General features: G+C 41.8%; 1 protein-coding gene across 16 annotated transcripts in view; it reads left to right on the forward strand.

The window, feature by feature from the left end:
- ZNF236 (zinc finger protein 236) overlaps window positions 1–16,226 on the forward strand; it is a 232,124-nt gene that overhangs the window by 114,432 nt on the left and 101,466 nt on the right. For all 16 annotated transcript variants that reach the window (XR_012157275.1, XR_012157274.1, XR_012157278.1 and 13 more), the window contains 3 exons: window positions 2,672–2,915; window positions 5,414–5,593; window positions 12,871–13,026. Coding sequence is in view for 2 of the 16 variants with exons in the window: in XM_073331780.1 (XP_073187881.1) it covers window positions 2,672–2,915; window positions 5,414–5,593; window positions 12,871–13,026 (580 nt within the window). In the remaining 14 variants the exon portion in view is untranslated. The remainder of the gene's footprint in view (window positions 1–2,671; window positions 2,916–5,413; window positions 5,594–12,870; window positions 13,027–16,226) is intronic.

Genomic DNA, 16,226 nt, shown 5'->3' on the forward strand with positions numbered 1-16,226 from the left:
CTGCCTGCTTCTTATTTACAATGTCACCTGAAAGTGAGAATGGACATAGAATCATAGAATGTCAGGGTCGGAAGGGACCTCAGGAGGTCATCTAGTCCAACCCCCTGCTCAAAGCAGGACCAATCCCCAATTAAATTATCCCAGCCAGGGCTTTGTCAAGCCTGACCTTAAAAGCTTCTAAGGAAGGAGATTCTACCACCTCCCTAGGTAGCGCATTCCAGTGTTTCACCACCCTCCTAGTGAAAAAGTTTTTCCTAATATCCAACCTAAACCTCAGCCACTGCAACTTGAGACCATTACTCCTTGTCCTGTCCTCTTCTACCACTGAGAATAGTCTAGAACCATCCTCTTTGGAACCACCTCTCAGGTAGCTGAAAGCAGCTATCAAATCCCCCCTCATTCTTCTCTTCTGCAGACTAAACAATCCCAGCTCCCTCAGCCTCTCCTCATAAGTCATGTGTTCCAGACCCCTAATCATTTTTGTTGCCCTTCACTGGACTCTCTCCAATTTATCCACATCCTTCTTGTAGTGTGGGGCCCAAAACTGGACACAGTACTCCAGATGAGGCCTCACCAATGTCGAATAGAGGGGAATGATCACATCCCTCGATCTGCTGGCAATGCCCCTACTTATACATCCCAAAATGCCATTGGCCTTCTTGGCAACAAGGGCACATTGCTGACTCATATCCAGCTTCTCATCCACTGTCACCCCTAGGTCCTTTTCCGCAGAACTGCTGCCTAGCCATTCGGTCCCTAGACATTCGCATGGCACTTTTGTAGCCGGCATTACAGGGTATTTACATGCCAGATATGCTAAACATTTGTATGCCCCTTCATGTTTGGCCACCATTCCAGAGGACATGCTTCCATGCTGATGATGCTCGTTAAAAAAATAATGCATTGATAAATTTATGACTGAACTCCTTGGGGGAGAATTGTATGTCTCCTGTTCTGTTGTATTTGCATTCAGCCATATATTTCATGTTATAGCAGTCTCAGCTGATGACCCAGCACATGTTCGTTTTTTAAAAACTCTTTCACAGCAGATTTGACAAAGTGCAAAGGTACTAATATGAGATTTCTAAAGTTAGCTACAGCACTCAACCCAAGGTTTAAGAATCTGAAGTGCCGTCCAAAATCTGAGAAGGACGAGGTGTGGAGCATGCTTTCAGAAGTCTTAAAAGAGCAACACTCAGATGTGGAAACTACAGAACCCAGAAAAAGAAAATCAATCTTCTCTTGGTGGCATCTGACTCAGATGACGAAAATGAACATGTTCGGTTCCCACTGCTTTGGATTGTTATCGAGCAGAACCCATGGTTAGCATAGATGCTTATCCTCTGGAATGGTGGTTGAAGCATGAAGGGACATATGAATCCTTAGCGCATCTGGCACATAAATATTTTGTGACACTGGCTACAACAGTGCCATGTGACCCCCTGTTCTCATTTTCAGGTGACATTGTAAACAAGAAGTGGACAGCATTATCTCCTGCAAATTGTAACCAAACTTGTTTGTCTGAGTGAAGGGCTGAAGTAGGACTGAGTGGACTTGTAGGTTCTAAAGTTTTACATTTTTATTTTTGAATGCAGTTTTTTTTTGTACATTATTCTACATTCGTAAGTTCAACTTTCATGATAAAGAGATTGCACTACAGTACTTGTATTAGGAGAATTGAAAAAATATTATTTCTTCTGTTTTTTACAGTGCAAATATTTGTAATAAAAATAAATATAAAGTGAGTACTATACACTTTGTAGTCTGTTGTAAATGAAAGCAATATATTTGAAAATGTAGAAAACATCCAAAAATATTTAAATAAATGGTATTATATTATTGTTTAACAGTGCGATTAATCGTAATTAATCTTTTTAATCACTTGAGAGCCCTAAGATAAACATATATAAATGTAAAATTTGAAAGTTATCTAAGATACCAATTTATAAAACTTGAGGGTGGGTGTACATAATTTAATAAAACACAAAAGTAAGTATATAACTCTAGCAAGGGTGGAAAAATAAGTTATTCCTACTCTCAGTCCACTCTTTTCCTCTACTCCCTTTCACCTTTCACTGTCAAATAACTGAGGAAAGTGACCTGAAGGCAATACAGAGGAAATACTGAGTTCCAACAAGAGAACATCCTGCAACTAGTCCCTTCATGTTTAAATCTAATGATTTCTTACAGCTGCTAAAACTTGCTGATCTCAATTGCTATGGCAGACCTGGAGAAAGAGGCACTTGCATCTTAGCTGGCGCTTAAACCATTTATGACTTCATCCGATGCAGCGAGCTGTGGCTCACGAAAGCTCATGCTCAAATAAATTGGTTAGTCTCTAAGGTGCCACAAGTCCTCCTGTTCTTTTTATGACTTCAGTATGTCATAGGCAACTCTTTGAATTGCATTAAAAACAAATGGGAAGCCAAAGTAATTGCTGAGGAACAGTTGTTACTTTTTTTAATCCTATTTCATTGCTTAACAAGTCATCAGCTGCATTCTGCACCAGATTTCATAAGTGACATGTAAGTATAGCAAGGTCCAGATTCAAAAGGAAAGGTTCATGTCTAAACAGGCAGAGGGACTTAAAGGCATTTTAAGGCACTGTCACCTGGAATTCTGGGTTTATATTAACTTTTACATATCGATATCTGGCTCTCTTGGTTTTCAGATCGATCCCAGCATTTTACAGCAGACACTACAACAGAGTAACTTACTTGCCCAGCATCTAACTGGGGATCCCAGTGTGGCTCCGCAGAACAACTCCCTCCAGACAACAGACAGCACGGTGCCGGCTAATGTGGTTATCCAGCCCATATCAGGCTTGTCTTTACAGCCCACAGTAACATCTTCAGCTAATATGACAATAGGACCACTGTCTGAGCAAGACTCTGTGTTAACAACTAACAGTAGTGGTAAGAAGTGTTAATAGCCCCTTTTCTCTTGCCTTTGATGGTTTTTTTGGCCATAATTCTTAAATCATTTATTGATGGAAATCTTGGTATTGGTTAACTTGCTCTTAGCCCTCTAGACTTCATGAAATAAACAAATTGATATTGATATTAAATGCGTTGCTGCTTTAAGTTTGATGATAAAATACACAACTCCATAAAGAGAGTTCTATTTGTACAACATAAACATCAGGAGCCTGATTTTTAAAAATTTACTCATATTTTCCAGGCACACTCTGACCTCTAATTTTGTGATCGTATTTGCAAATTAGTTATCTAAATGTTAACATTTGTGCCTATAGGTTAGAGTGGATGCCAGGTCTAGGCTCCTTTATAAACTTGGTCCATTGAATGCAAGCTATTTCTTTGTTACAAGTGTGACTCATTTAGATTAGAAGCCCGTATGAGTCCCAAAGACTTTGCCATCTTCTGTGTGCTGTACTGTGCTAAACATGTAGTTTGCACTCAACAAAACAATAAAATTTGATCAACAATACTAGTTTGAGAAAACAGCTAAGTGCATAACAGAGGAAATCCCAGAAATAGGGTTACACGTAGAGCTGGCTGAAAAATGAAATTTCTGTCCCATAGAAAATGAGATTTCAAAATTTGTTTCCATTCTGAATTGGTGTGAAAAGTCGAAATCTCAGAATTTTTCATGAAATGAAATATGCTGAAACATTTCATTTTGATGTTATCAAAACATTTAGTTTCAATAAGGTAAAAACTTTTAAACTTTGTTTTGATTTGTTGTATTATAATGTATAATAATATAAAAGTCGAAACAAAATGTTTTGACCTGATCAAAACTAGCTATTTGAATTTCATCTCATCAAAATTTTCACAAAATCGATATCTTCCCACAAAATATTTAAATTTTATTTTTGATGGAAATCTTTTCTGTTGGAAAATTTTCACCCAGCTTTAGTTACAAGTTAACTGTCTGTTTTGATAGTCTACATGATTACATACTTTTTCTCATGTCGTACAAATTTTTTTCTATAACTTTAGAACTCCATGTTTAGCCTCAGTAATTAAACTGATAAGAACAGATTTAAAAATTGTATTAAGCTAATGTTAAAATTATATAGATTCATAGATAGATTCATAGATATTAAGGTCAGAAGAGACCGTTATGATCATCTAGTCCGACCTCCTGCACAACGCAGGCCACAGAATCTCACCCAGCCACTCCTGCGAAAACCTCTCACCTATATCAGAGCTATTGAAGTCCTCAAATCGTGGTTTAGAGACTTCAAGGAGCAGAGAATACTCCAGCAAGTGACCCGTGCCCCATGCTACAGAGGAAGGCGAAAAACCTCCAGGGCCTCTTCCAATCTGCCCTGGAGGAAAATTCCTTCCCTACCCCAAATATGGCGATCAGCTAAACCCTGAGCATATGGGCAAGATTCACCAGCCAGATACCCAGGAAAGAATTTTCTGTAGTAACTCAGATCCCACCCCATCTAACATAATACGCAGGTTGAGAAAAAAGCATGTACATCTGGGTATAGTGCTTAGATTATCCACAAATACAAAGTTTGTTTAAATCTCATAAGATACATATAGTACATAATCTATAACAACTCAAATTTAGATCAACGTAATGATACAGTTTAGATATTAGGGTACATCTCTCATGATGAGTTATACAGAGGGTTGGTTGTAGAAAGCAAATATAGGAATGAGTGTAGATTGTCCCTCAGTAACTGTATTATCCTGTATGAACTAAAAGCATGGAATGAAAATAGCCAAAGTAGCCTTTTAGCTAAGTGCAGTGTAACCTAGTTTGATTGGAATGTTGGTTAGTAGTAAAGTACTGTTTATACGCGAAGTGTAATTCTTCTTGAAGAGTCATGACAGATTTTGGAAAAATAAAACTGATTTTCCCTAGTATATTCAAAGTCATGTCTTAATGAGGGTGGTTTCCCTGTCAGACTACAACTTCATACAGCTGTTGAAGCTAGTGTGGGTAGTTTTTCACTCTTTTTTTCATTCTCAAAAAAAGCCTAGCTGTTTTGTTTTATTTTTGAAAATTCAAGCAATCTTTTAGCAAAGAACAGGCTAGAAAACATTGGTGAAAGCTTTTGAAATTGGAAAAATTGAAAATGGGGTTTAGAATAGAGGTACTAAAACTATAACTGTCATTAGCTGTCCAGCTACAATAAAATAAGCTTAGCACTGTATCTTGCAGAGTTGTACTTTTATACAGTTATAGATGTGTACTATAACTTGCAGCACAAAGACAGGTTACCAAAAAGATTTGAAAGTTTAGGAAAGTAAAGATTGGTTAGCAACAATGTCTTATTCAAAACACAACTTTAAACAGCTTAGTATTGTTGTAAAGCCCAGGATTTCATTGGTTGTTTAAAAATATTTTATTTTTTTAAAAAGATCTGTATTCATTCTACAAAAAAAGTACCGTCATGTATTTATTTTTTCCCTCCCAACTTATATTTTAGGTGCACAGGATCTCTCTCAAGTCATGACCTCACAGGGTATGGTGTCCACTTCGAATGGTCAGCATGAGATAACATTGACCATAAATAACTCAAGTTTGAGTCAAGTTCTAGCTCATGCTGCTGGTTCCACCACTACAAACTCATCAGGAAGCCCACAAGAAATTACCCTCACCATATCTGGTTAGTATTTTTATCACTGGTCGATCATTCTTCGTTCCCATCCAAAATGCTAGCTATACAATAACATTTGCTGGATATTTTATTAGAGGGTGAAATCATTTGTTTCTACTGCCTGCAAGTTTAGCCTAAGGCTATATCTGCACTACAGACCTCTGCTGGCTTAGCTATGTTGGTCAGGGATGTGAAGAATGTGATTCCTGACTGACATAGCTATGCTGTAGAAAGTGCCTAGCATAGATGCAGCTCTACTGGCCAAAGTTGTGCCCTCACTGATAAATCTTGTTTTGTTTGTGTGGGCTGGTTTTACTATACTTATACCTAATACATACAGCTTTGCTCATATAGCTTTGTGTATGCTAGAAGTGCTTTGCTGGGATAATATACTGTGTACCTTTACTGATAAAGCACTCCTAGTGCAAACGTGGCTTTAGTTTGAAGTATTTTAGATTCTCCAAGGCTAAAGATAGCTTCCCCAGATCTTCTTTTTTTTTTTTTAATGTTGAATAGCATTGATCTGAAGATGGTCTTATTAGACTCTGTCCCTTCCTTATTATATTACTATAGATATTTTGCTTTTTAAGACTCTGGGTATGTCTGTAGTTCAAGTTGGAAGAAAAAACTATTCTTCTGCTGGCCTGGAAATATGTATCTCAAATCAACAAGCCTTGCTGCCTAGATAAGATTTCTTCCTCTGGGACAATGTTCTTAATTTTGTGGTCAAGTTACCAGAGGCGGCCCGTATTGGAAGAGGGTAACCTGTTGGGTAGGACCTTGCTACAGGCTGTTTTGGATGGTCCAGACTCTGCAGCCCAGAGCCAGGGCATCTGTAATAACAATGTATTGATGTTAATGCTTTAATCATCGGGTCTTCCACAGAAGGTACAGGAGACTATTCAGAATCTCCTTTTTGAGGCACCAGCCATCATCTTCACAGTCTCAAGGACTCCATGGTTATGTTTGAAGGCTTTGGGGATTTATACTCCACTCCCTAAAAAGAAGCAATTCCACCCTCAGTCATTCCAGTGCTACACATCCTTTATGGTTAGGCAATCTGTCTAGGAGGAAAGGGAAAAGTCATCAGAGTGGAGTCCACCCTCCTCACTTTTTTGTCTTCAATAAGCTCTTCTAGACAGCCTGGAAATGCCAAGCAATCTGTTTGACTGCCATGTCGAGGACAGCTTCCAAGTTTGCCTTACACCAGTTCCTATCTCTGTTTTTTCCAACGGGTTATCCTATGCCTGTACCCACATTACCACAGATCAGTGGGTCCTAAGCAGGGTGGAATTAGGCTACATCCTTCAGTGTTTTTCTATACCACCCCCCACCCCCCCCAGTCCCTCTTTAGGGACTACTCTCATGAGGAGGTTCCCCCCTTCAGAGGTCCAGTCTCTCCTCCTATTGGGAGGTCCAGTCTCTCCTCCTGTTGGGAGCTATAGAAGAGTCCCCTCCTCTCCACAGAAGGAAAGAGTTTTATTCATGCAGTCTAATTCCAGAGTCAAAAGAGGTCGTAGACCCATATTAGAGCTGTGAGAGCTGAACAAACGTATAAAGAAAATAAAATTTTGCATGGTGACCCTAGCATCCATTATTCCCTACCTGGATCCTGGGGACTGGTACACTGCCCTTGAGTTGAGAGAGACACATTTCCATATGGCTGTCCGTCAAAGCCACAGGAGATTTGTAAGATTTATGAGAAATAACTCCCATTATCAGGCCACATTCCTGCCTTTTGACCTATCTGTGGCCCTGAGAGTATTTACAAAATACATGGTGATGGTGGTTGTGTTCCTAAGGAAAACAGGAGTACAAGTATTTCCATATCTGGATGACTGATTGGTGGGAGGTCTCTCCAAGAGCCAGGTAGAATTCTCAAAAAGAAAAGGAGTACTTGTGGCACCTTAGAGACTAACCAATTTATTTGAGCATGAGCTTTCGTGAGCTAGAATTTTTTAGAATTTTTAGAATTTTTTGTGAGGTAGAATTCTGTGTGTCCAAGATCCAGTCCATCTTTAGAGTTGTGGGACTGCTTATCAATGAAGACAATTCAGTCTTTTCCCCTGTTCAGAGAATATTGTTTATAGGAGTAGTCTTGGATTCTATGTTAACCAAGACTTTCCTCCTGCAAACCAGATTCCAGATGATGATAGTCATTGTATTGGATCTGAAGGCCCATCTAGTCACAACTGTAAGGAACTGCCTCAGATTACAAGTTACCAGAGGCCTCGTGTACACATGTGGTTTAGCATGCCAAAATTTATCTAAGGAAGTTGCATCGGTGGCTGATCTCGATATATGCTTCAACTCATCACTAGACATGCTGGTTCAAATGCCCGTAGGAATTGTAGCCACTACGAATTGGTGGATGGATCTAACAAGTGTATGCATTAGAGTTCTGTTCATGTCCACACAACCACATTGACTCTGGTTACAGACACTTCTCTTGGTTGGGAGCCCACCTGAGGAATCTACAGACTAAGGTCTTTGGTGTCACTAAGATTTAGCTGTCCACAAAAACATGAGAGAGTTGAGTCATTTATCTTGTCTGTTGGGCTTTTCTCCCCCACATCAAGGAAAGACTTTTCTTGTTCTTATGGACAGCACAGCAGCAATGTTCTATGTGAACTGACAGGGAGGGGCCAGATCAGATCATCAAGAGATGATACAGCTTGGGAGTTCTGTATCGCCAACACAATTCACCTCAAAGTGTCCCACCTTCTGGGTGTTCAGTACAGTCTGGCAGCCTCCTTGAGTAGATCTTCCACAGAGATCATGAGTAGTCTCTCTGGCCAGATATAGTAAGACTGATTTTTCAAACCTGGGGTGTTCCTCGCATACTCCTGTTTGCAACTCATCACAACAGGAAGTGACATCCTTTTTTAACTTTTTTTTTATTCTAGAGCAGATCACATTCAAGGATCTCTGATGAAAGCTTTCCTATTACTCTGGAAAGACAAGCTAATGTATGCTTACCATTATCAGCATTGGTTCTCCAGCCTGTTGAGCTTCTCAACCAGGGCTCCTTTTACACTTCTTCATAGAATCATAGAATCATAGAATATCAGGGTTGGAAGGGACCCCAGAAGGTCATCTAGTCCAACCCCCTGCTCAAAGCAGGACCAATTCCCAGTTAAATCATCCCAGCCAGGGCTTTGTCAAGCCTGACCTTAAAAACCTCTAAGGAAGGAGATTCTACCACCTCCCTAGGTAACGCATTCCAGTGTTTCACCACCCTCTTAGTGAAAAAGTTTTTCCTAATATCCAATCTAAACCTCCCCCACTGCAACTTGAGACCATTACTCCTCGTTCTGTCATCTGCTACCATTGAGAACAGTCTAGAGCCATCCTCTTTGGAACCCCCTTTCAGGTAGTTGAAAGCAGCTATCAAATCCCCACTCATTCTTCTCTTCTGCAGACTAAACATCCCCAGTTCCCTCAACCTCTCCTCATAACTCATGTGTTCCAGTCCCCTAATCATTTTTGTTGCCCTTCGCTGGACTCTCTCCAATTTATCCACATCCTTCTTGAAGTGTGGGGCCCAAAACTGGACACAGTACTCCAGATGAGGCCTCACCAATGTCGAATAGAGGGGAACGATCACGTCCCTCGATCTGCTCGCTATGCCCCTACTTATACATCCCAAAATGCCATTGGCCTTCTTGGCAACAAGGGCACACTGCTGACTCATATCCAGCTTCTCGTCCACTGTCACCCCTAGGTCCTTTTCCGCAGAACTGCTGCCTAGCCATTCAGTCCCTAGTCTGTAGCTGTGCATTGGGTTCTTCCGTCCTAAGTGCAGGACCCTGCACTTATCCTTATTGAACCTCATCAGATTCCTTTTGGCCCAATCTTCCAATTGGTCTAGGTCCTTCTGTATCCTATCCCTCCCCTCCAGCGTATCTACCACTCCTCACAGTTTAGTATCATCCGCAAATTTGCTGAGTGCAATCCACACCATCCTCCAGATCATTTATGAAGATATTGAATAAAACCGGCCCCAGGACCGACCCTTGGGGCACTCCACTTGATACCGGCTGCCAACTAGACATGGAGCCATTGATCACTACCCGTTGAGCCTGACAATTTAGCCAGCTTTCTACCCACCTTATAGTGCATTCATCCAGCCCATACTTCCTTAACTTGCTGACAAGAATACTATGGGAGACTGTGTCAAAAGCTTTGCTAAAGTCAAGAAACAATACATCCACTGCTTTCCCTTCATCCACAGAACCAGTAATCTCATCATAGAAGGCGATTAGATTAGTCAGGCATGACCTTCCCTTGGTGAATCCATGCTGGCTGTTCCTGATCACTTTCCTCTCATGCAAGTGCTTCAGGATTGATTCTTTGAGGACCTGCTCCATGATTTTTCCAGGGACTGAGGTGAGGCTGACTGGCCTGTAGTTCCCAGGATCTTCCTTCTTCCCTTTTTTAAAGATTGGCACTACATTAGCCTTTTTCCAGTCATCCGGGACTTCCCCGGTTCGCCACGAGTTTTCTTCCAGAATCAGACCAAATCTCACAGGACTATGGTCACAACCTTCATCCCAACCCAGATGCTTTTCATCTTGTGGCATGGATGCTTCATGATTAACCTCTCAGGAGTTCTGTTTAAGGGATGTACAAAACATCCTCCTGAACAGCAGAAAGTCTTCTGTTAGGTACAATTACCTATTTAAGTTCTCCTTATAGTTCTGTTGGTAGTCACAGCAGAAAGGAGGTTCACCAGACTGGGTTTCTATATAGCTTGTTCTGAACTATTTTATTTTACCTGAAACAGCAAGGTCTTTCCATTAGTTCTATCAGGGTTCACCTAGCAGCTGTCTCCACTTTCCACCCTCCAATTGCTTGTCACTCAGTTTTCTCCAGTCCAATGTCACTCAAATTCTTAAAGGGACTGGACTGGTTATATCCCCAAGCAGAGGATCCTGTCCGTCTTGGGACTGGAATCTGGTGTTAACAAAGTGGATGTGTTCACTCTTTGAACCATTGCTTACCTGTTTGTTACTTCTGTTAGTGAAAGTAGCTTTTTTGATGGCTGTTAACTCTGCAAGAAGGGTGCTAGTGTTACAAGTCTCGGTAGCTGGGTCACCTTATACAATCTTTTACAAGGGCAATCTATACTTAGCCCACATCTGAAAATTCTGACTAAATTAGTGTCTCACTTCCAATTAATCAAGCAATATACTTACCAAATTTCTTTCCTAAACCCTGTCCTCATAAGGGTGAGGAGAGACTGCATACCACATGAGGGCATTAGCTTTTTACTTGGACAGGGCTAGACCATTTAGGTCATCATCACAAGTGTTTGAGGCATACGAAGACAGGCAGAAGGTTCTTCCAGTCTCAACTCAGAGAATCTTGTCATGAATTTCCTCCTATCATAGGGTCATAGAATCATAGAAAATCAGGGTTGGAAGGGACCTCAGGAGGTCATCTAGTCCAACCCCCTGCTCAAAGCAGGACCGATCCCCAATTAAATCATCCCAGGCAGGGCTTTGTCAAGCCTGACCTTAAAAACTTCTAAGGAAGGAGATTCCACCACCTCCCTAGGTAACGTATTCCAGTGTTTCACCACCCTCCTAGTGAAAAAGTTTTTCCTAATATCCAACCTAAATCTCCCCCACTGCAACTTGAGACCATTACTCCTTGTTCTGTCCTCTTCTACCACTGAGAACAGTCTAGAGCCATCCTCTTTGGAACCCCCTTTCAGGTAGTTGAAAGCAGCTATCAAATCCCCCCTCGTTCTTCTCTTCCGCAGACTAAACATCCCCAGTTCCCTCAACCTCTCCTCATAACTCATGTGTTCCAGTCCCCTAATCATTTTTGTTGCCCTCCGCTGGACTCTTTCCAATTTTTCCACATCCTTCTTGTAGTGTGGGGCCCAAAACTGGACACAGTACTCCAGATGAGGCCTCAGCAGTGTCGAATAGAGGGGAATGATCATGTTCCTCGATCTGCTGGCAATGCCCCTACTTATACATCCCAAAATGCCATTGGCCTTCTTGGCAACAAGGGCACACTGTTGACTCATATCCAGCTTTTCGTCCACTGTAACCCCTAGGTCTTTTTCTGCAGAACTGCTGCCTAGCCATTCGGTCCCTAGTCTGTAGTGGTGCATTGGATTCTTCCGTCCTAAGTGCAGGACTCTATAAGAATGTGCTACAACATTATTAGTGTAACAGATCTGATGTCTGTACCAGCCATTTGTAGAGCTGCAACTTGCTCATTAGTGTATTCCTTTGCATCTCATTATGCCATATCAGCATACCAGGTATGATGCCAAGCTTGGAAGAACAGTCCTCCCACTATTGTTCAGATAGACCCTGATCCCACTTCCAAACTGAACTGCTTGTGAGTCACCTGAAGTGGAATGGACATGTGCAATCACTCGAAGAAGAAAAAATGTTTACTAACCTGTTCTGTAACTGTTGTTCTTATGACGCCCACCCCTTTCCCCTCTATATTGGAGTCTGTCCAGTAAGAAGGAACTGAGCATTGTTGGGGACAGCTCCGTCCTTTATACTATGCATAGCAGTATCAGGCAGCAGAGGGCACATGTGCCACCCTGATGGGTGTCTAAGGGAAAAGTCTCTAGCTGTGGTGCACTGGACACGCACACCTGAAGTGGAATGACCATGAGCACCATATCTTGAAGAACAACAGTCACAGAACAGGCTAGTACCCGTTTTATCTACGGACAGATTTTCAACAATTAAGCTCTGGGTCCAGGTAGTGGGTCTCATGGCTTCATTAGTACATTTTCATAGGCCTAACTAAATGAGACTTCATGTTTGCTCATGAATATCTAAATATTAGTGAGGTCAGTAGTTAAGTGTACAAAAATTTGTCTGCCCGGTATCTGAAAATCTTCACGTGTGCAAACCAATTCTGTATGTTCACAGGCACTAATGAACTGTCTCTTCATTTCCTGGTAATGGTTTCCCTTTTCTGTAAATCAGTTTCATAATACAGATTTCTTTCAATTACATTTTAATAAATTGAGGAAACTTATACATTTAGCTGGAATTGACTTGTAATAATACACTTCATACTGCTCCTTTTAAAAATATTCTTACAGTAGTGGAGTATACTGTCAAAAAATCCACAATTTCATAGTCTTCCTTATTAATATTGGCTCAAGTGCAAAATTAATCCTTTTGATTGGATGTACTATTTGTCCTAATACTGTTTAATGAGAACTTGTTTGTGCTAAGTACATTAGCAGAAAAATTGCTTTTCCGGAGTTTCCAGATGTCACAGAAGTAATTTCTCTTTAGGTCAAGATCTTATTCAGCATAATTCTTCTGGAAGTAATGAGTTGAATGGGAGTTTACGACTGACAACACCAACAATCAGCAGTCAATCAACAGGTGCTACGTTAACTATAAGCAATGATCAACTTCTGTCTCAGGGTACATCACTGAACGCTTCAGGTAAGCACTAATTGATTTCTTAAAAGAAATAATAACTTTCTGTGTGGAAAAATAGTTGCTGGGCCTGTTCAGTAAATCTAGAATGTTAAATTCGTTTTGTTCCCTGATTATAAAGCCCAAGATTTTGTCTGTTCTCTCACCTGACTCCATCATGTTTCATATCAATTGAAATGTTCATCCCCATAGGAGAGGGAGCAAGGGAGAACAAGGGAGTACATCTAAAACTGGTGCACTGAGATAGTTAAAGGAATAATGCACAGAGGTTTCCTATTAAACTGGAGGCATTAGGGAACCTGTCATGTGGCCAAGGAACAGTGATAAAGGAGTCATGAGTCAGATTTCCCATAGGACTTAAGTTATCACATTGTTCTGTAAATATGAAACAGTTCATACTTCGTACTCATATACAAACGGTGAAATTCACTGTCTGTGTCTGGTGTGGTAGGTCCCTTTTGCTTTCCTTTCCTCTCTCCCTTAGTGGATGCAGGTCCTTTGTAATTATAAGCAGGCAGTTCTTCTTTGAGAGCATCCCTCTGGGTGCTCCACTTGAAATACGCATGCACCTTCAATTGGAGATTGTTGGCAGCAGTGCTGTTTGGCCTGCACATGCGCCCTACCCATCCTTGTGCCCCATACTGAGGGCATATAAGGTTGTGACAGATGAACTGTCCTCAATTCCTTCTCAGCTGCCATGGCCAGAGGCAGAGAGTTCAGCAGTACTCGCTTGTGCAGATGCCTTCCTCTTAGTTGCTATTTTTAGTTTTATTTTTATAGTTAATTATTTTATTCTTTTACTTAGCTTAGTGTTTTGTTTCTTTTGGGATCTTTTCCACTAGCCGAAGCTTTGGCTCCTTGCTGCCTCCACTTTCCTTTGCACAGGGGTGTCCATTTTCAAGGAGCCTTTTTTGTTTTGAGGCATGCTTATACTCCCAGTCTTTAAATATTACCTCACTTGCCTGGAGTCCTTCCCAGTTAATGACAGCCACTCCCACTGTGTCCACTTGGGAATACCCGTGTGCTCTCAAAGTGCAAAATCTGCACTAGTTTTAAGAGCCATTCTAGGGAGATTAAACTTCACCTCTTCATGATGGAGTGCTCCCTTCATCCGGCTTCAGGTCCAGGCCCGGAGACCCCCCCCCCCCCACCCATACAGTGGCCTCCAAGCCACGATATTGCCCCATCAGCCTCCAGTAGACCTGCATGTGAAGTGGGAAAGATTTCTATCAAAAGCAGAGAACTTCTGATATTGACCTTCTGATAGCTAAGAGGGCAGATGAAAAGTATTAAGTTCTAATTCACGGTTCAGAATTTTTATTTTCCCACCCATCCCCTAACTCATGGATTATGGATGCAATGAATGAACAACACAGGCAGCACCATTTGAAGACCATCTCATGATAGGGCTAATGTTCCATAAGCACATAGATATTTTGGTCAGAAGAGCTATTCAGTTGCCACCGTGCCACCCTGTAGTTCAGAGCTTAGGGATCAGTTTCAGGCAATTGTTGCAGAAGGGCATCTATCCAGAACAGCTTTATGGTCCTCTCTTGATGCCGCTGGCAAGTGCTGTTCAATCCAGCTCCACAGCTGGATTGTCAGTCGAGTGTCAGGTCTCATGGTTGCAGTCCTCTGGAATTTCGTGTGAAGTCCAAAACATTGTAGAGGACCTCTCCTTTGATCATCTGAAATTATTTTGCAAGTTCTCGGAGAGGGCTCTGCATTCTCCAGGTCTCCAGGGCTACCTTTTATTTGCTGGGCATAAATAAATTTGCAAACCAGAGGAGATTCAGTTAGCCTCAGACAGCACAGAGATTTTGATCCGCTCAGTTTTCCACCTACCACAGCACCTTGGAAACACCTAAAAAGAAAACCTGAATGGAGAGGGGGAAATTCTCAACTGCTGCACCTGGATTGACGCAGCAGCCACCATCAAGAAAGTGGTTGTTTTGACTCCTTGGTCGAGGGTCACAAACATCTCCGCAATCCAGATTTGCTGCTATACTACTCTGCCCTTTCTTTCGTCCCAACTTCTGGGGATTGTGTCTCCTGTTTCTGAACCTCATGGCAGCAGATTTCTTCAGATAGATGGCTCTTGGAGGTTATAACTTCGGGCAACTCCATTCTCTTGCATTCCATACCCTGCCTCCCTTCCCTGTCCCTTTTCAGGGATCCATCTCATGAACCTCTCCTGAGGTGAGAGGTTCTCTCCCTTCACTGCATAGGGGCCATGGAACAAGTTCCGACTCAATGTAAAGGAAGAGATCTGTTCTAAGTACTTCCTGATTTCCAAAAAGAGGGGTACATGGAAGCCAATTCTAGATCTCAGCATGCTGAATACCTTCATCAAGGTACAGAGATTCATGGTGGTACCACTAGCTACTATCATTCCATCCCTAGATTCAGGAGGCTGTTTTGTGACCCTTGACCTTCAGGACGTGTACTTTCATGTCACAATACAGCCCTCTCACAAGAGAGCCTTACACTTTGTCATAGGTCAGGACCACTGTCAGTATCGAGTCGTCCTTTGCAGCCCATCTGCTCTGTACCCAGAGTGTTTACAAAAGTTATGATGGTAGTTGCCTCACAGCTTTGCCAATGGGGAGTAATTTGTTTCCCTTATTTCAATAGCTGGCTTCTTAAGGGGTGTTCCTATGCTGAAGTTCAAACTGCTGTAAAGAAAGCTGTGTCTCTCTTCCACATGCTTCACCTTCACCTCAGTACTGGAAAATGACCCCTCTTACTTCTGTGGAGAATGGAGTTCATAGGGGCCACTCTCGATGCCACGACATCCAGAGCCTACCTACCAGAGGACAGGTTTCTCAGTCTGACGTACTTAATAGCTCAAGTCCAAATGAATCCCCACACCGTTGCCAGATTGTGCCTGCAGCTCTTAGGGCATGTGGCAGTGTGTACTTTGTCACGTTACACACTTGCTTACATATACCCTGCTTCAAATCCTGGCTCAGGACAGTTTAAACCCTCCCAGCAGAGAGAGTTTGAACAAGTTGCTCTTTAGTCCCAGCCGTGTGCTAGTCTTTCTTGAATGGTGGAAGAATCCGGACAAGGTATGCTCAGGGATTCCCTTCAGTTATCTGCCTCCTTCTGTCGCAATAGTTTTGGATGCATCCATCTGAGGATGGGAAACTCATCTATGGGACCATGTTATCCTGTGCAGATAGTCTGCCCAGGAGTTTACATAT

The sequence above is a fragment of the Lepidochelys kempii genome, chromosome 2 (genome assembly GCF_965140265.1).
Source record: "Lepidochelys kempii isolate rLepKem1 chromosome 2, rLepKem1.hap2, whole genome shotgun sequence".
In the NCBI taxonomy this organism is placed as follows: domain Eukaryota; kingdom Metazoa; phylum Chordata; order Testudines; family Cheloniidae; genus Lepidochelys; species Lepidochelys kempii.